This window comes from Lineus longissimus, chromosome 3 (assembly GCF_910592395.1).
Source record: "Lineus longissimus chromosome 3, tnLinLong1.2, whole genome shotgun sequence".
Taxonomy (NCBI): domain Eukaryota; kingdom Metazoa; phylum Nemertea; class Pilidiophora; order Heteronemertea; family Lineidae; genus Lineus; species Lineus longissimus.
In genome coordinates this window covers 6,187,563-6,206,271 of record NC_088310.1, presented here as the reverse complement: position 1 = coordinate 6,206,271, position 18,709 = coordinate 6,187,563, and the positions used below count along the sequence as shown (strand labels likewise).

At 40.0% G+C, this 18,709-nt stretch overlaps 2 protein-coding genes across 6 annotated transcripts; one reads left to right on the top strand and one right to left on the bottom strand.

The window, feature by feature from the left end:
* Window positions 1-1,888: 1,888 nt before the first annotated feature.
* On the bottom strand, window positions 1,889-13,837 carry LOC135485568 (serine/threonine-protein phosphatase 4 regulatory subunit 3-like). Of its 2 annotated transcripts, none has more exons than XM_064767713.1 (14): window positions 13,772-13,837; window positions 13,278-13,509; window positions 12,588-12,643; window positions 11,765-11,863; window positions 10,904-11,533; window positions 9,493-9,642; window positions 8,805-8,966; window positions 8,372-8,500; window positions 7,931-8,192; window positions 7,511-7,680; window positions 7,072-7,217; window positions 6,645-6,838; window positions 6,079-6,374; window positions 1,889-5,808 (listed from the first exon to the last, which is right to left on the bottom strand). In XM_064767713.1, exons 2-14 carry the CDS (start codon window positions 13,423-13,425, stop codon window positions 5,701-5,703), a joined length of 2,550 nt encoding a protein of 849 aa, XP_064623783.1. In that variant the 5' UTR covers window positions 13,426-13,509; window positions 13,772-13,837; the 3' UTR covers window positions 1,889-5,700. The 2 variants fall into 2 exon arrangements, with proteins under 2 accessions (XP_064623783.1, XP_064623784.1); XM_064767714.1 differs by having other exon boundaries at window positions 13,278-13,503; window positions 13,772-13,813.
* LOC135485569 (retinol dehydrogenase 13-like) lies at window positions 13,526-17,760 on the top strand. 4 transcript variants are annotated; one of them, XM_064767719.1, is made up of 7 exons: window positions 13,526-13,751; window positions 14,544-14,702; window positions 15,047-15,165; window positions 15,385-15,540; window positions 16,031-16,345; window positions 16,644-16,851; window positions 17,161-17,760. In XM_064767719.1, exons 2-7 carry the CDS (start codon window positions 14,623-14,625, stop codon window positions 17,255-17,257), a joined length of 975 nt encoding a protein of 324 aa, XP_064623789.1. In that variant the 5' UTR covers window positions 13,526-13,751; window positions 14,544-14,622; the 3' UTR covers window positions 17,258-17,760. The 4 variants fall into 4 exon arrangements, with proteins under 4 accessions (XP_064623789.1, XP_064623786.1, XP_064623787.1 ...); XM_064767716.1 differs by lacking the exon at window positions 13,526-13,751 and adding an exon at window positions 14,046-14,144; XM_064767717.1 differs by lacking the exon at window positions 13,526-13,751 and adding an exon at window positions 14,053-14,158.
* Window positions 17,761-18,709: the final 949 nt, after the last annotated feature.

Sequence of the window (18,709 nt, the reverse complement as noted above, 5' to 3'; positions counted from 1 at the left end):
TAACTTGCTCGCAGTCTGTCATCTGTCCATACTGGGGACAAAAACACCAAGCTGATCAAAGCATACAGACTCCGTTTTGGGGTGAGAGAGACACAACCTGTTCCACGATCTAAGGCTGTCATCTATCTGGTGGAGACAATGACACAACCTGATCCAAGATTGTTAGCTTTCCATTTCGAGGAGAGACACAACCTGACTGTGAACTGTCGTCTTGAGGTGAGAGACACAACCTCTCAAGGCTGCTGTGATCTGTTCATATTTGGGACAAAGATATCAGCTGATTCAAGACTGAACTGTCAATTCGTCCTGCTTGAAGTCTATAATCGGTCCATATTGAGGAGAACGACCGAAGCTGTCTCAAGACTGTGGCTGTGCATTTTGAAGAGGGAACTACAACCTGCTCCTAAACTGTCATCGGTCCATATTGAGGACAAAGACTCAAGCTGACCTAGACTGGGCTGTCTGTTCTTAGAAGAGAGACACAGCCTGCTTGAAGTCCATTGGTCCATATTGGGGACAAAGGCTGATTTAAGACTGGGATGTTCAACTCGCTGTCAATATTGGGGACAATTACACCATCTGATACAAGACGACTGTGGGCTGTTTATTTTGAAGAGAGACATTCTGCATCAGTATTACAGTCGTCATCGGTCCACATTGGGAGCAAAGACACAATTTGATCCAAGCATTTAGACTCCATTTTGGGGTGAGAGAGACACAACCTGTTCCGCGATTCACTGACATCTATCCAGTGGGGACAATGACACAACCAGATGCAAGCGTGTTAGCTGTCCATTTTGAGGAGAAAACACAACCTGGCTGTGAATCTTGAGGTGAGAGACACAACCTCCCAAGGTATTGGGGACAACTTTGAGCTTCCAGTTTTGAGGGGAGACACAGAGACACAGCTCCCAGGCAGCAAGCAAGCATCAGTGGGCTTCTTGTGGCAAAATAGAGGATTAATGTGACAGTGAAAGCCCCTAGCAGTGGACGACTGGTAAAAGAGGACCATAACAATCAGTGGCTAACTGGTGGTTGGTACCATTGGTAGACTACTGTTTTTGCAATTTATAAGCCTCCAGTAGGTAACCCATTTTTGCTGTCTGGGGTCCCCTGTCTTGCACAACTGGTTGCCGACTTGAGGAAAGATGGTTTCCTCTGTTTCACGGCCTGTGGCTTGTTCAGCAGGAGGAATAGTCATCTTTTATTGATATACAACACACGTCTAGGTGTTGTAGAAGGAGTAGTAACCTGTGATGGGTGTAGGAGGTACGTCCCCCTTGCTTTCACAACCAGTTGCTGGTGTAGCAGGAGGAATAATCTCCTGTCTCATAATCTGTGTTTGGTGCAGCTGAAGGTACAGATGTATGAACCCCGGTCTTTCACAACCGGTTGCATAGTTTCCAGTCATTCGAAACTTGTGCCTTGGTGGAGCAGGAGGAATAGTTCCCTCAGTCATTAGATTGTAGCTCATAATTCACACGATTTTTCACAACTTGTGCCTGGTGTGGCAGAAAAGGAAATAGCCCAGGCTTTGAAAACCTGGTCCCATCGACTCTCACAACCAGTGGCTGTTAAAAAAAGCAGGCAAATCCTTTGTCTCTCATCTGAGAGACGGAGGATCTTGCTTGCTACTTTTAGATTACAAGCCACATGTGGCTGGTGAAGCTTGTGGCAAATGAGGAGCGTGGGGGCAGCAGCAGCCCCTGGTAGTGGAGCACTTCAACCACCGTTCGTCATGATCACACATGCTCAGCGGAGGGTTCCAGAGGGGCTGACCAAGCCAATGGTCATGCAGCAGTATTAAAACTTGCGACCCTTTTTAAGCAAAGCCTTGATTCCATCGGACACAATGGTGATGATGACAAATAAGCCAACAACAAGAATATGTATAAAGCTTCACTTATTTATTAACTTGGTTATCATATTACAAGATAAAAATCCCTTGGGGCTACAAAATGTACTAGGAGATGGAAATAGTTTTGAATTTACAATTCATGATCCGAGCCATCAAGCCACAAAGGGCCATCCCATCATAAAACATTCTGTACATGCTTTAACTCTTTCCTCTCCTGCAAAAATACCCACTCGGTGTTTATGCTACTAATATACAGGTTTGTACACTGTGCCTTAATGAACTTAACTGATGCAGAATGAAGGATTTAGTCGCAACATGTGTTCCCCAGCAGACTGTTCATGTCAGATTGTTAAGACAAGACCCTTGGAGCTCTGACAATCTGAGAACCAAAGCGATCTACAGATGGCAGCAGATGCAGTATCAGTGTGGCGACTCACATATCGATGGCTGACAGACAACGAATTGTAAGAAGTTCAGCTCCAGCAGAAGCCATCCTCCCACAACAGGGCCTTGGATCACTTCTAAAATACACTCCAAAAGTGTTCGAGATTATTTTAGAAGTGATACAAAAGCCTGCAATTGAAAATGGCTAAATAGGTATTTTCTGCCACCTGAATCATCTCACCACACTGAATAGTCAAAACGAAAGTAATTTTTTCACTTTCTGTCGCTTTGTTGGTATAGTGAGAGGCCCTCAGTACAATAAGCAAGCATGTCCCTAAGATGAACCAAGTTTTATCAAGGACAACAAAAGTTCCTTGAAGTTGTAAAAATGATACGCTGACATAGATACCCCCCCCCCCCCCAAAACTGCAAGAGGAAAAAAATCCTTAAAATTTATTTATGAACTTCTTTTAATCCATGAAAATCTTAAGGTGCCCCAAGTGAAGAAGATATCTTCAGATTATTTTGGCTCCAACTTCTCATTTGACATCAATATGATGGAAACATGAGGATGAAAACTGGAACGGAAGCAAGATTACAGTGAAAAACACTGCTTCCAAAATATCCCAGACAAAATAGGATGGGTGCCCCTACATTACCAAGTCAATCTTAAACAAGATGTCCCATACATTCTCAGAAACATTCAATTACACTCCCTTAGAAAAAAGGTGATTTTCATTTGAATCGTACATCAATATACAGACAGCAACAATTTATACATAATTCATGCACTTTTACTTTTTGTCACAGGTTTCATCAGAATTGAGAGTTCCCGTTAATCTTTCTGGATATTTCTAATTCCTAAGGCGAACTAAGATTTTTCAGCAGCTTTCAAGTTTTGAAACATTTCACAGGTGCACGTACAATTACAAAAGGTTGTTATGCGATAGAGTAACCCAGACTTTTTTCACAATCCACCATAACCAAAGTCGCATTTCAAGAAAATTAGGCCTGCTCAGACTGAGGATTCTATGATGAAGATTTACGAAAAGGGGAAAATCTTGAGGAAATCTATACCCCTATCATCCCAGATTATCGAAAATAAAACAAACTAATTTCTGCACGATTTGGTTGATGTCGGAATGATTAAGGCACGACAACACTGGAATCTCTAGCTTTTACTGCGAGTTAACTCCTAGTGGCACATGCAAAGAACCGCTACTACAACTATACTTGTAGTCAACAGTGAACAGGTCAAGATCATTTTTACCAAGACCACTAAAGGAAACAAGCAAAGTGAAGTCTCTTAGACAGATAGATTGGTATGACTGAATATTCTGGTAGTGCACAGTTGAGACTTCAGACTCCCAAATAATATCTTTTAAAAGCCTCTAGTTACTCATGGGGAACGCAAACAAATGGCCCGGGGGCTCAATCAGCATTAGAGACAAATGCCATTAGCTCAACTATCTTCATTCAGTAAATTTCATTCAAAACAGTAGTGCTAATATGTGACTACTAATGCGGATAGAGCAACCAGACTGGTTTCAGATGTTACAGTACTAAACAGTGACATGGCATACATGCAGATGAATACACTGAGATGTTGGCATTGTGTTACATTGATTGTACAGTAGGTCACATGATGAACAAATAGTCCCCATTGATATTTTACACTCAGTTCACTGACTCGGTGTGGATTTTAAGTAACATGATAAAAGGACACCATCTTCAATGACAAAAATTTAACAGACAGTGGGACAGGAACAGGCATTATTTCACAACAACCAGTCTCCATTTGTGAACTGCGACTTGAAGCGATGCAAAATCCTTCACTTCACTTCAGAGATTATAAGGCACTGGGAGTATGCTGTACTCTGCATAACGCTGCCTTTCATACAGCAGTAAATTATAGGTATTGCCAATATTTTCAAAAATTGAAGAAACTATTTAAAGGAAGGAGCATGCATTAGCATTGCAACTTGCCAATTCATGACTTTGAATTATGATTCCAAATATAACAGTTCTCCCCATTAAGGACAGAGGGTGTACTTCTGAGAAGACCAAAAATTTCTATTTTAAATTTGACCCACATTTCTTCAAACTAGCTGTCATTACTATTTTACAGCTTTCCACATGTCAGAGATGACACACGGTTCTGTTAATCACCTACCCCCCAGGTAATTTATCGTACCAATGATAGAGTCTCAAGTCCTTTAAGGGTTTGAACAGTTGCCATGTGCCTGCCACACACAGGCTTTTGAAAACACCAATTCAGTAATCAGAAGTTCAGCTTAAGTGTCGAAGTGAGCTAATCAAAGCTCAAAATGAACCGTAGTGTACAGGTAGCACCCAGTTATTGAGCAACCTCATTTCCTGGGCAACCTCATCAACAAATGGGCTGGGAATTCAGCATCCCTGAGTTTGAGAATGCACAGCACAACATCTCCCAAACAGTGCCAAAGAAACGTACTTGTAAACTGAGATCAAGGCACACATTACTACCGATATTCCACGAAGAACTGACCAGTGCCAGAAGGCTGGTTCATCATCCAAAACTAAAATGTATTAAAATATGTGCATTTCATACAAAAGAGACATTGTCCATACAACGTCTGATTTCTCCCTACAGCACATCTGGTCCTAGTCAGTGGTAAACATCAACACCCGGGATACATCCTGTACAGAGATTATTTGGTAGCCAATCTATAAATATTTATACCTACTCTAGCATCACAACATCACTGTTGACAGCGCTACACATGGAGCATATCTAAGTCCCAAAAACGATGAATATTATTGAGTCGCATCAAAAAGTACTATGTTTACCTATTAAACTATTTGAATATTTCAAAATAGAACCCAAATTTGTCACAATATATTTCATTAGCATGCAATCTAAGTTGATCTGGTGATCTGTTGCCCGCCCCGCCTGCTGTTTATCTAGGAGTAAGACAAACCTTGAACTCACTCAAGTTCATCGCGGGAACGAACGGCCCCCTAAAATGCCAAGATCCTTCCAGCAGATCTCCGAGATGCACCCTTTACGGAACCACAGACATCCTGCCAACAGTAGCACAGAATCATAGGTCTGACACTGAGCCGAGGACACAGACAACACATCCATGAACTAAATCAAAAATATTCACATTTCATTGTTTTCAGACGTCATTCATTTGATTGCTGTGCTCAATAGGAGCAGTGTGTTCGACACCAGTCCTGACCTGACTGGCAACTGCAGGGAGGCCGAGCCTGACACAGTCCTAACATGACCAACCACTGCAGGGAGACATGGTAAGAGATGAATCCACATCTGCAAACCATTCTTGATTGTCTCAGCTTGTCAAATGGGTCACATGACCCATACCAGAGACAGCAATCCAACTACAACACCTCCGCAGGCTGACCAAAAGGACATGATTCTGCATTTACACTTCACAAATATTGTCTCTGGTCCTTTACGTGGATAATCGTGGACGCTTGGCTGCCGGTAGAACACCATCTTCATCCTCTTCATCGTCATCAGAGTCCTCGTCTGGATAGTCTACGAGACCAACCATGCCAGGCTAAAAGAGACAGAGTCGATGATGAAACTTTTTTTTTCGACTTGGCAGTGGTTTAGATAGGGTTGGAATGTAAGGAAATATTCAACTTCAAGGATTTAAACTTCCATCACCTCCTGACTTCTAAATTTCTAGTTCTCCAACTTAAGTGCAGAATTAGGGGGGGAGACTCTGCGTTGGTAACAGGCATCCAAACATGTTCAAGGTTTTGCCTCACAGGGAAAGGGCCAAACCTTGGAAGGTGGACCAGTGAGAGAAGTACTGTAAACTTACCTTTCTACTCGTGGCCACACTGTTCAATTTGGCCTCCTCCTTGGGAGAAGTGTTATTAGTCCCTGAAGTAACAAAGTTTTTCTGCGATTGTGTGGTCGGTGAGGATGAGACAGGAATAGTCACATTGTTTTCATCTTTCGGTGAAGCGTTTATCGTCCCTGAATTGACTGAGAAGAGTTTCTGCTGTGACACAACTGGCATGGCGTTCACAGGGCTGTTCTTTAATGTGATGTTGATTGGAGACATTTTGTTATGGAGCTTGGGGGGAGATTCGTTCAGGTCGACGTTCTCTTTTACTGAAACAAGACATGAAGTAACAACATCACAGTTTTGCCAGGAGAGTGAACAACATAGAACAGGAAAAAAGATATACACCACTTTTACTCACACAAGTTCACTGTCAAGAAATGCTGGCTTCGTATTAAGTAAAGTTGAGGTGAAAGAATAATATGTGGCATGACTAGAGTAGACAATTATCCACATTTTTTCATTCCTGCATGATCTTCATTTGCATCAACGAATAGCTTAAAGTGAATGGGAAGACACGGGAGAAACAGTAACAATACCTTTCCTATTTTCTATAAGCCTGTTTATTTGGTCTAAATCCGAATCCAGCTTGCTGCCCTTGAGCATATCAGCTACAGGCACTATGGTTTCCCCATCCTCTAGCTCGTCCTCCTGATCAAACCACATCTCCTCTTCCTCCTCCAACGTGCGAGCGTCCCGCCGAAACCGATTATTCCGCAGTATTGAGGGTACACTACAATGAGGAAGGGTTATATATAATTCTTAACCACAAGGTGTTTCAGAAAAGAATGACAGCAAACAATTACAATTGTGTCAGGCAGTGACTCCTTCATTCACCTCTTATGACTCATCATCAGAAAGAAGTGGAGAAAAATCTTAATACACAATTACTGGAGATTAACCCTGGGTATGGACTACCCCTCAAGTGACAAGGGATTGACCACTAGAATAACAGTCCATGCATACCTATCCAAAACCGGCTTATCTTTCATTCTGTCCTGCTGCTGTTCATATCGCATCTTGAGGGCCTTGAATGTTGGCACGTAGTCCACCCCGTCAAATGCATTCAGATGATTTTCAACTATATGAGCACATAACACCTTGATATCCTCCTGAAAAAGTCGGCCAGAAAAATTAAACACTGAACAACACAAGCAAAAGAGCTTTTTTTCTCAAGTAGACTCTATAGCTATGAGATGACGTCGTCTATCCTGGCCAAAAATAAAAGCCTGTAACAACAACTGGTTTGTGTTTCCAAGTGATTATAACCATTGCTAGATCAGATCCATCACTTTTTGCTTTAAGGATATCATGTTTCATTCTGGTCACTCAAGTTTTTAATCCAAGCGTGCTGCTAATGAGAACTGTGGAACTGATTCATGAGAATTGTCTAACATTAACTCACCACTTTTATATATTCGAACATTTCTATCATTGCTGAGTTTAGCAGGTTGTATTTCTTCCCATTTGCTTTAAAAGCTTCCACCACTGGAAGAAACAGGTCCCCCTTGATTATGTAGCGATTGTGAAAGTCATCTTTGAGACCAATGATTTTACGCATGAAGCGAAGAGCACCTGGAAATAGAGGCAATACAATTTTAGTTGTTATTCTTACATATACTGTAAAAAAAACGTTTTGAACAATCGACCAAGCACAACATTCCAAGGTCCATTTAAAATCAATGCAATAAAGAGTGTAATCAACTTAATTAGACGTGACTAAAAATGTCTCAAAGAGTCATTCATTGGAACAGCCAAGTTGTTAACAAATGCTCCACTTTCTTAAAGTTAATATATTGGACATTGAAGCAGAGAGTTAACTTACTTAGAGCAAGGAAGGCATGTTTTGACTTGAGTAGCACTAAAACTCTTCGCAGGAGATCTTTGTTGAATATGTAGTTTCGTATGTGGTACGTATGATGCTCCACACAGAAGGATAGCAGCTCCAGGATAATGCCAAGTAACTGGGCAGTCTGATAATCATCTCGACTTGGTTTGTCGTCGGCCGTGTTAGCAAAGAGAGGAGCAGTGAGCACATGCATGCTATGCTTGTAGAAGAAACTTAGGAACTCTGTCTTCTCCGTTTTCTGGAAAGAGAAAATTTAAAAAAAATTTTCAACTGGTAAATCAAAGGTGAAACCCAAAGCAAGCAAAAGTGCAGAAACCAAAGCAAGTTTGAAATCATAATCTTGCAATTACTTTTCTTAAAGAAATTAATTTGTATCAAAATGTTTTCAATTTCAACGCAATGTTGTTGAACACTTACATTCGCTGAATTCGGCAACATATTTTCTGGGTCGATCAAGATCTTGATAATACTAATCAGTTGCACAGCACATCCCAGTTCTGAATCTGTGATTATCTGTTCAATGACTAGGTTGATGAGGAGATCGTCCTGGAAGTACAAGGAGCAGATTACAGACATTTTTACAACAAGAACAAGGGCAATGTGATAGCATTCATGGTTACAGTTATTGTTTCTCAAAAGCAGAGATATGGCAATGAAATATCTGCCATCTTGGATATTTGGCACTGCTAGTGATTGACACCAACACCGAAACTTTACCCTTGCACACTTGAGCTTGACTTGAGGAGGACACAGGGGTTGGTGGCCAAACTGCACAGCCATAAACGGTGCACCGCCATGCCTTGCCATTGTTAACACAAAGGATTTGAGGCAATTAACCGAGTTGACTTACATCATCTTGTGTCTGTCCCTCATTGAGTATGAACTCCCTGACCATGGACGGACTGATCTCAATGATGAAGGAGAAGATGGCAATGGCAGCTTCCTTCATCACGTCATCATCTAAACCCAGGATCACTTCAATCGCTGATAAAATGCCAAGGTTGGACAACGTCTGAAAGACAAAAAGCTAAATCAGTTTTTCAAAATACCTGCGAGATCATGATGACTTGAATGGAAGCTTCCATCAAAATTGGCCAACTTTATTTCAGAACCTGGACGAATTAATTTTCTCAATTTCAAAATCGTTGACAAAAAAATTTGAGTATGGACAGCTTCAAGAGCTTGTTGATGGTTCTTCTGTAGTAGCACTCAGACAGACAGCTTCTGCTGCAAGTCTGGTCATAATATGGTTGCAGCAACTGGCTAAGAAAGTGTGACATCGACATGTAAATCCACATTTGAACAGATGCCAAAAGTCAACATGAAAACTAAAGTGCAATAACGTAAGCAAAGACACTAAATGTCAAGGGCCACGTGAATGGACTGGTTATCAATTTCCTGATGAATGTGGCATTGTCACGTTATCATCATTATGGTTCGAAAGGTTTCTTCACCACGTCCGCTTGTAAACAAATCATCATCAAATTCATTGATTTTACACATTCTTCATAATCACACTTCCCACCAAAGTAACTTACCCCAAAGAATGAGTCCCTATTATTCTGTTGTAGCGTTTGTGAGAACGTGCAGAACTCTTTCAAAAACAATACCATGTCTCTCCTTTTACTATCGTCCGTCTCATCATCTGTCAACTGCGCAAATATTGTCTGAAGAAATTTCTCATCGTCCTGCAATAACAAAACAACAATCAAGCAAGGTCAACATAACATGCTCTTTGGTTATTGGGCCCAGGCTCATTTTCATTCAGCACACAACATTTTCATTCATGCTGCATAATGTTAACAATTTGTACAGACACCTAATAATCTTTAAAGCATCCATTTGACTTTTTGATAGGAACACTAGGATTCAGCTTGTAAGATGCCAATTAGATACAATACGGGGGGGGGGGGGGGTACATCATACAAATAACAAAACTGTTAATAATTAGATTGAACATGAAGCCAAGTGCATTAATAATTGTAGAATATAATTCCTGATAATGCTATCATAGGTCTACTACATGTGTATAGGTACAATCATTTATAATAAAGACCAACCAATCTTTGCAGACACACATATCATCAAAAGGCCAAGCCACTCATTCAAGATTTAGAGTGGAGATAACAACAATGGAAACAAACAGACCAGAAACACAGCAAGTAACAATACAAACCGAATACAATGTAGTGTTTATATGTTGTATCGGGTCAAGATTTAACTGGCAGCAAGCCAAGTCTGTGTAGCCAGATGAGTACATTCTGCACTACTAACATAGGCATAGGCCCAAGTCCAACACTAAACCACTGTGTGTAAAAATCCAACACGTGCTGATCTCTCAATTAGGTAATTACATCTAGGCTTTGTACAACTAACACCAGCTGAACCAGCATTCATGACACGAACAAGTATCTTTTTAACATTTTGAAAATACATGTCCAATCTCCAGCTGACCTGCAAAAAATTACAACAGAAAACCGCAACTTCCTAATCCTAGACTAGATCTAGTAGTAAAATACCATAATGATTTTGGAGAAGTTTGAAATTTTAAGCTAAAAAGATACGCAGATCACACATTATACAATAGTAAAAAGAAAATTTTGCAATCTATCTGGATGACCATGAATATTTGCATTTGTTATTTCCAGTAAGCCCTCCAATGATGATGCTTTCCTTCCCCTCCTATTCAGCATGAATAAAACACTGGATTATGTGACAATATTTACATAGAATGAAATATATCTTCACACCAAGAATCAGTACTATCATCTTGGAACTTCTATTCCGACTCATGCCAATTATCACATCTCCCACAACTGTCAGACATGTAAACATGTGTTGAATAAAATGTTGTACACGTCAAGATGATCAGACTCGCAGTGTGCCGAGTTGTTCACAACAGTCGGGGGCGTCCATTTTACAACCAAACATCATCTACTCTTAACTTACCTGAATCATGGTCACTATTTCCACTTTCCGGAAGAAAATGAATGATCCCAGTGTCGAGAGCATGTTCTCTTCAAAAACTGAAGGTGTGGGGAGTATCACGTCCTGAATGTACTGTACTCTAAATGTCTGATGAATCTTATTCAACAGTTTTTTATTTGATATTGGAATAACTTCCTTGAACTTGGCAGTGTTCCGTAAGTAGTCTCGGTGTTTAGCAGGCTGTGGTAACGAGGGGTCATACTCTAGCACGCCTATCACATCGAAAATTAACTCATCTGAAAACATGATTTCAAAGAGCGCATTCTTGTTCAGTAAAAATGTACTTTTGAATATGTCGTACATGTGATGTAGTCCCTCCTGATTTTCCAAATCTTCACAAATGTGAAACAGGTCAAGGAGTTTGTTTAGGTATGCCTCATTTTCTATTGCCATAGCGAGTTTTTCACGACGGTTTAGGTTTGACTGCGTGATTACATTGTTGAAGAGTTCTGATATTTCCTCAAGTCGACTAAGCTCGCAGGGTGGTAGTTCAATAGGTGGTGCAGAATCCATCACCTCCTCATAGCGCTCATCTTCCGACTCTTCAACAAGGTCCTGAGTGACTTCAACGGAGGGATCCTTCCCTTGTACCTGAAGTGAAATGGTAAAACACACTGATTTTTCACTTAATTCAAATGACAAGCCGATATGACATCAAAAATATCAAATGATACGCAAATTTTTCTACTTTTCAACACCTATCAAATGGTCCTTTCAATTAGAATTCAACCAAGTTCTAATCTGAAAAAATTCGAACACTTAATAACCCCTATTGCAAAAAGATGTTTCAATCAACACAAAGGTGTTCTTCAAAATGCTTACCTGGCATATTTTCTCCCATATCTCGTCACAGCCAGCCTTTTCCTGGAAACTAAGTGCAAGATCATAGTTGTCTGCTTCTGACCAAACTATTAACGTCTCCTGCAATGACAAGATAAAGCCAGAAACATGAAATTATGTATTTTAGCTATTCTGGCTAACAGAAAAAGTGACCCATGGTTCACCAGCTCCTTGAAAATCTTTGTTAAATATAAACTGTAGTCAAAATTTCTAAGGGAGACAAGCTTACATACTATGTACATGTACATCAATACTTGCACTGCTGTCGGTGAAATTGCACCAATCCATGCCACTGGGTATTAAATTACAATGTAGGTAAAAGTGTCTGGATGAATGACAAGTGTAGACAATATCCAATTTGAAATGTGCAGTCGAGTTAACCACAATTTGAGACAAACTATGACAAGTACTCAGTAGTGTATTTTAACAATGAAAAGAACCGCTTCAGTGCTCAATGGAAATTCTTATGAAAACATGACATATTCATAAAGGTTCGTATTAAATGATAACACATTTGCACCAGAAAGCCAGGAGTTTAGCATTTTGTAGGCCACTGCAATGGAAATGCTGGCATGCACAATCTCTTGATTGAAATAAAAAAAGAGTTTTCTTATTTCTGGATGACCGCCATATTATCATAATTTGCATATATTGAAGTTGAACCAGATTACAATACCGTCACTCTATGTCTTGCCACCCCCCATATTTACATCGGACGAACATTTTTAAAAACATCCCCAGATTCTCATCCGAAAACGAGACACATGTAAATAATGACTGGTGTGGAACTGTGGTCAAGTCATACCTGTTGTTTTTGATAGGCAGTATCTGGCTGTATTTTGGATTCTAGCAACAAGCAACCTGAAATGAAGAAGATAGTGAATACACACATTTTGGCCCATAGGTAATGATACTGATATAGCGAACATTCCAGGAACTGTTAATAATTTACTTTGGAGGTTACATGTACACTATGATACTTATGGTCAACCCCTGAACGTTCAATCTATTCTAATCAGTACTGAACTGTGCTTGAAGTTGATATGGCCTCAATGTCTCACATGGCCTGGATACTATTGGTATCACAGGGCTAGGTCAATTTCAAACAGGCCTTGTGTCCAGGAAGTGAAACTCAACCATGCCCAGCAATGTACTTGTTACTAATATTATTACACTTCTACCTGAAGATGAGTCTTTGTTTGTCAACAAGGGTAAGGTCGAAACTGGCAGATAGAACATGAGAAGGGGCACAAAGAGATGATTGAACTTGGAAGTACTACTTTATTTATATAATATTATATAGAAAATGAAACCGCTCCATAAACTATACCCATCTTGTTTACAGCGCAGTGAGCGAGATAGCAGTTCACACAAAAAATTTAGCAAATTTTGGCTAAATGTCAGGAGGAAGGAAAGTGACAAAAATTCTAACTGATTTCTAACATTCTATTTCTACCATACAAATAACTAACTATACCCTCCTGTTGGCTCTTACCATCTGTTTCAGATATAACCAGGAGGGACATGCCCTTGAAGCGCTCAACGTAGGCCCACGAAACATGACCAGTTCCTCTGTCGTCCCACTGCCTTTCTTCATTCAACATGTACAATTTGACACGTCTCCGAGTATTTGTGTCATCCATTCCGTACTGAATACCGATAATACCGACCCACAATGACACAAAAAGTTCTGCTACTCTTCATAAGTCAGTATCTAGCACCTGAAACTGGAAAATTACAACGTCGTCTGACAACACAATGGAGAGAAAACCTGGGACGAAGCCACATAAATTTTGTGTTTTTGTATGAAATTCGGATGGCGGCGACGTGCCGAAATTCGAAAATGGGACAGCCGATGTATTGCGCTGCAATTGTCTGACTGGTCGTTCGATTGTTTATTCCGATACACTGGAACCTTCCTTAGATACTAAGGAACCATATACGTATTTATGACCTTCCTTTTTCATCGGTAAAGTATAAAAATATTACCGATTCTCTTATTTCAATACATCCGAGACCATTCCTATAGCCGCCATCTTGAATTCACAAAAACAATATGTGGGGTCCACAAACTCGATTTCGATGGGTTCCAGCGAATTTTTGGCAATTGAACATTCGTAATCCACCACAAATAAAATGTTGATTTCATGACCAACATCTGTATTTCAATTGTGATACTTGAATGATAATAACTTTTCTTTCACTTGTCTTAAAACCAATGTATTCGTTACGACAACGTCTTAGTTTGACTCTCCTCCGAATGGTGGCAGCATTGTGCAGAAAACGATTTCTTATTCAGCTTTTATAACATGTATAATATCACTGTTCAGATATATTAGAATTGAGGACATTCACATGAAAGGTGTGAAAAAGATGGTGAATAAACTAAAATATCCCAACATGATTAATTACCAGATACCTCCATGGAGATACTTAGAATTTTAGGTTTATGTTAAATTTAAAGCTGAACCGCATATTTTTTACCATTACAAAACCTAGATAAAAGGTCAAGGTCATGGTGTTCCACTTTTAAATCATTCATATATATATGCGCGCCTATGTAAATTTCCCTGTATGTGTGTAAGTTAACGGTATATGATTTAATGAAAATTTGGTGATAGTAAAGTCTAAAAGCCAAATTCCTAATAGTGTCTGGTAGGTAGGACAATCATTAGTTCTAGCCTGACCGAAGAAATGACTGCCAATTTTTGGCTCTAATTGTCTAAACAGCTCATGTTGATGTTTTGATTTAACATTGCAGGATTAAATTGTGGCCAACCTAATTCAGAACAACTTTGACACACACAGCCACAGGATAGGATGAATGAACACATCTCATAATGGGTAGATACCGAATGCCGCGATATTCCTACCATCTTAGCTTGGCTGGGACATTGGTAGGAGCTGTTGTGCTACTTAGGTAAAGGTTTGTCAGTGTAAGAACACACTTTATTGAATGGTATTGCTTGTCAACACTTTTTCCAGTCTGGGTTACTGAAAACTTGGGTCGTGGAGGTGGCTGAACAAGGGTATAGGTGTAGACAGTTGTGACATTGTCTTCTGGTTGGCTCCATTTCATTTCTGGTCTAGCTGGCCAGTACAATGTACTCCAATCGCAACCTGTGTATTTACCTAGTCTTTGCGATCCCCTGACCAGTTCTCATCTGTCAATAAATGGGACAAATGAATCAGGTTGAATTCAAAATAAATTTGAAAGTTTCTTCACAGATAAACTATAAAATTCTCAATTCTTGTAAATTGCAGAGAATATGTTGGTGGAAAGAAATATGGAGGAAAGGAAAAGCTTGTTGGTAAAACAGTGATTGTCACTGGAGCAAGTAGTGGTATTGGAAAAGAGACTGCTGTAGAATTAGCAAAACGGGGTAAATATGAGTGATATTTGGAGCACCTGTCCACTGCACCAGATCCTTCCTTCCAAGTTCTCCTTCTTTTGGGGACCGAGGCTCATGATCAAGCAGGCCTTGTTCTTCTCTTTCATCTTATTGTAACCACTGCCATAATCAGTCTTTCAGACAATACCAGTAAACCATTTACATTTATCGGGATATGGCCCCTTCTTCACCAGGGTGTTCTATTTTCAGGAGCAAGAGTGATTCTTGCCTGCAGGGATGAGGAGAAGGCAACAAAGGTTCGTGCTGAGATTGTGGTCGAAACAGCCAACAGGAATGTTGAGGTGAAAAAACTTGACCTGGCTTCGATGGCATCAATCAGGAAATTTGCCAAAGACATCATTATAAGTATGTGCTTCCTATTTTCATCTTATCATCATTTAACAGAGTAGACACGTTTTAAGATTGATATTTGAAATTAGTCACTACAAGTCAGCTCTTGAGTTTATTGGTTGTTACTGTCCCAAATCTATCAGAGAGAGCATGACAACTTCTTAATCTCACTGTCTCCCAAGTAAGGCAGTCATATAACAATTAACACACCAAACAGGTTGTAAAACAAGGTTTAGTGGCAGTGCAGAGTGCTAAGACATTGTCACAACCAAAGGAAGACATGCAGAGACACAGCCATGTTAACTTTGTGAGAGTTCTGTACGACTTCTGTACATATTGAGACAATATCATCACCAGCGGATAATAGAGACTTTACGAGTTGGGATTTGCCAATATGGAGAAGAGTGCTAAGACCTTGCCTGTTCCCAGTCCCAAGTTCAACCTGAAGAAGCTCATCTCTTACTTTCCATTCTTTTTCGTTTTCTTACTGGTCACACTTTTTCAGACGAAAGACACGTTGATATCCTCATCAACAATGCTGGAGTGATGCGATGTCCAAAGACACTAACCGAGGATGGCTTTGAGATGCAACTTGGTGTAAATCATTTGGGACACTTTCTGCTGACAAACCTTCTTCTTGACAAACTGAAAGAGTCACAACCTAGTCGTATTATTACGCTATCAAGTGTTGCTCACACGAGAGGGAAAATAAATTTTATAGACTTGAATAGCAGCAAGGATTATGACAAGGCTGAAGCCTATAATCAGAGTAAATTAGCAAATTTACTATTCACAAGGGAATTGGCAAAGAAATTAGAAGGTATGGTGTGTTATCATCAACACTGTTTTATCATTGTTGCAATGTAGTTCATGTGTAAAACTGGCAGCCTTGCAAAGGATCAGTATAGCGCAAGATCGAAAATTTTGAGAATCCTATAAGAGGTAAAACGTTTATTGAATTAGTACTTCTGTCTTGATTAAAACTAAGGCATGTGTCTTTTAAGGCAAGGCCACTAGGTAGTTCTTGGCTAGCTGACAACTCGTTCCTTTGAGGGTATTAGAATGACTGCAGTGTTCCATCATTACATACTCTAAAAAATCCTGCCATTTGATTTCAGGAACCAAAGTAACAGCCAATGCTGTCCATCCAGGAATAGTCAACACAGACCTGGGACGACATTTAAGTCTTAAAAAGTCGTATTTCTCATGGATCTTTCTCGGTCCGTTTCTCTGGGTGTTTACAAAGACGCCAAAGCAGGGTGCTCAAACAACCATATATGGTGCAGTGAACCCTGGGTTAGAAAATGTGTCGGGAAAATATTACAGGTACATGTATGGTGTTTTGATTTTACTACATATAGAACAGCAGTCCGGTAAATGTTGTTAAGAAGTGTAGATGAGGAACTGTTCTTGGCTGGGCTGTGGGGTAATGTGGTCTCCACATTTGTGCCTGTGCAGTTTAAATGGTGGAAAATTGCGGCAAATTCCGGCTGCCTCCGTATCATAAACTCTCGGGGACCAGGACATGCTCACTCAAGCAGGAAGTTGTAATCGGATTTGATTAATGTTGGGAAGGCTTTGTTTTATTCGAAGAAGAAGAAGTGGAATCTTAATTCATTCTATCTTATTTTTCAGCAATTGTAAGGAAACTAAACCGTCAAAGGATGCTCAGGATGATGCTGCTGCAAAAAGATTATGGCTAGTTAGTGAAAGATGGACTCGGTTATCATGACACGTGTGAGGACTTTGGAAGTATGTGTGATTTTTCTAGTGCAAGTGACATTAGTTGGTGAGAGTCAGTTGAGCTTATCAAGGAGTTCATTGGAAGAGAAGAACCTTAGTCGGGTAAACATGAACTAAACAACGTCGACTCGACTTCCAGACTCAATCAAAGTCATCTGGTGACATTTTCAAATTAACTTAGTTCAAGATTGCACATGAACTGCTTTCACATTGATGAATAACATTAACTTGGAAAAGAATATATACAAACATTTTGATTTGAAATGTGCAACAGGTGGAAATAATGAGGTCGTATTCCAAGTTGGGAGTGGCTTCCTACAAATTGCAATACAACTTTATTATTAACCCCTTATGCACAGGCCTGGATTTGTCAAACTCTTGTGGATAAAGATTTGACACAAAATTCATCATAATCTCAATATCAGCAACGCATCATCGTTCTGCTGAGGGTCCGGCATTTTTACATATGTTTATGATTGTCTGAAATATATATGGAGGAATTTCTACAACATTGTTGTTTTCATTTTTGGTAGAATAAAATGTGGACTATGTTTTCCGTGTGATGCTGCCCATTATGTGATAAATGATGCGCGATATTGATGACTACACACCTCTAATTCCTCAGCAATCTTGGGCCAGTCAAGAACAGATTTTTCCACGGGACCTTACTGTTGTCTGAAGTACTCCTCTGCAACCTTGAGATTGATGGCATCACTCATGACATCTTTCTCCTTCATTATGCGGCCCACTTGCTCCTCCGGCAGTGGATTTTCTTGTAGTCTAATTGCAGTAAGGAGGCACAGGGGCAACCTTCAGCAGGCTTCAAAACCTTTAAAATCTGTTTGAATAAAGATAGTTATGAGTGATTATAATGCATTTTATAAGAGTATGGCCAGCAACTGAAGGTCTGAGATTTGACACTATGATTAACTCCTCAACATGCAGATAGTCTGAAATCTATTGCCCTATTTGGCCGTTAGGCAAGTGTTGGATCTGATAAAGGTTTCACCATGTCTGAATGGCTGATTCTTGTGAGTGTCATCATTAAAGTACTATATTCATCTAAAAGGATCGCCTGCATTTGCCAATTCCCCAGACAGAATGTCTCATGTGAGTGTTCTGTTCACCCTATTATGACTTGAATGTGACATTGTCCACCTGACAATCCCAGACATTCACTGCTCTGTAACCCGAGTCTGACATTCCCTGTGACAGAATATATGATTGTTCTGTCTCTCCCATTATGACTGGTGTCTTGTTGGTCACAAACAGTGTCTTCACAACCAATGTCTTCGAGACAATGACGGATCTTTCTAAAATTTGTCAACAGCCTTGGAATAATGTAAATGTGACAATCCCCATGACTTGATGGTATACCAGCAAATGCAAGTCTCTCCCACTCTGACCTGAATGTGACATTGTCCATCTAGTGATCCCATAC

Bases quoted from the DNA above. Each gene is read 5' to 3' on its own strand.
- LOC135485568 (XM_064767713.1), bottom strand. From the start codon at position 13,425: ATGGATGACACAAATACTCGGAGACGTGTCAAATTGTACATGTTGAAT. The intron at 9,643-10,903 runs GTAAGTTAAGAG...TTGTTATTGCAG, and splicing joins AAATAGTGACCATGATTCAG to GACGATGAGAAATTTCTTCA. The intron at 8,193-8,371 runs GTAAGTGTTCAA...TTCTCTTTCCAG, and splicing joins TGTTGCCGAATTCAGCGAAT to AAAACGGAGAAGACAGAGTT.
- LOC135485569 (XM_064767719.1), top strand. From the start codon at position 14,623: ATGGGTAGATACCGAATGCCGCGATATTCCTACCATCTTAGCTTGGCT. The intron at 16,346-16,643 runs GTATGGTGTGTT...ATTTGATTTCAG, and splicing joins ATTGGCAAAGAAATTAGAAG to GAACCAAAGTAACAGCCAAT. The intron at 16,852-17,160 runs GTACATGTATGG...CTTATTTTTCAG, and splicing joins GTGTCGGGAAAATATTACAG to CAATTGTAAGGAAACTAAAC.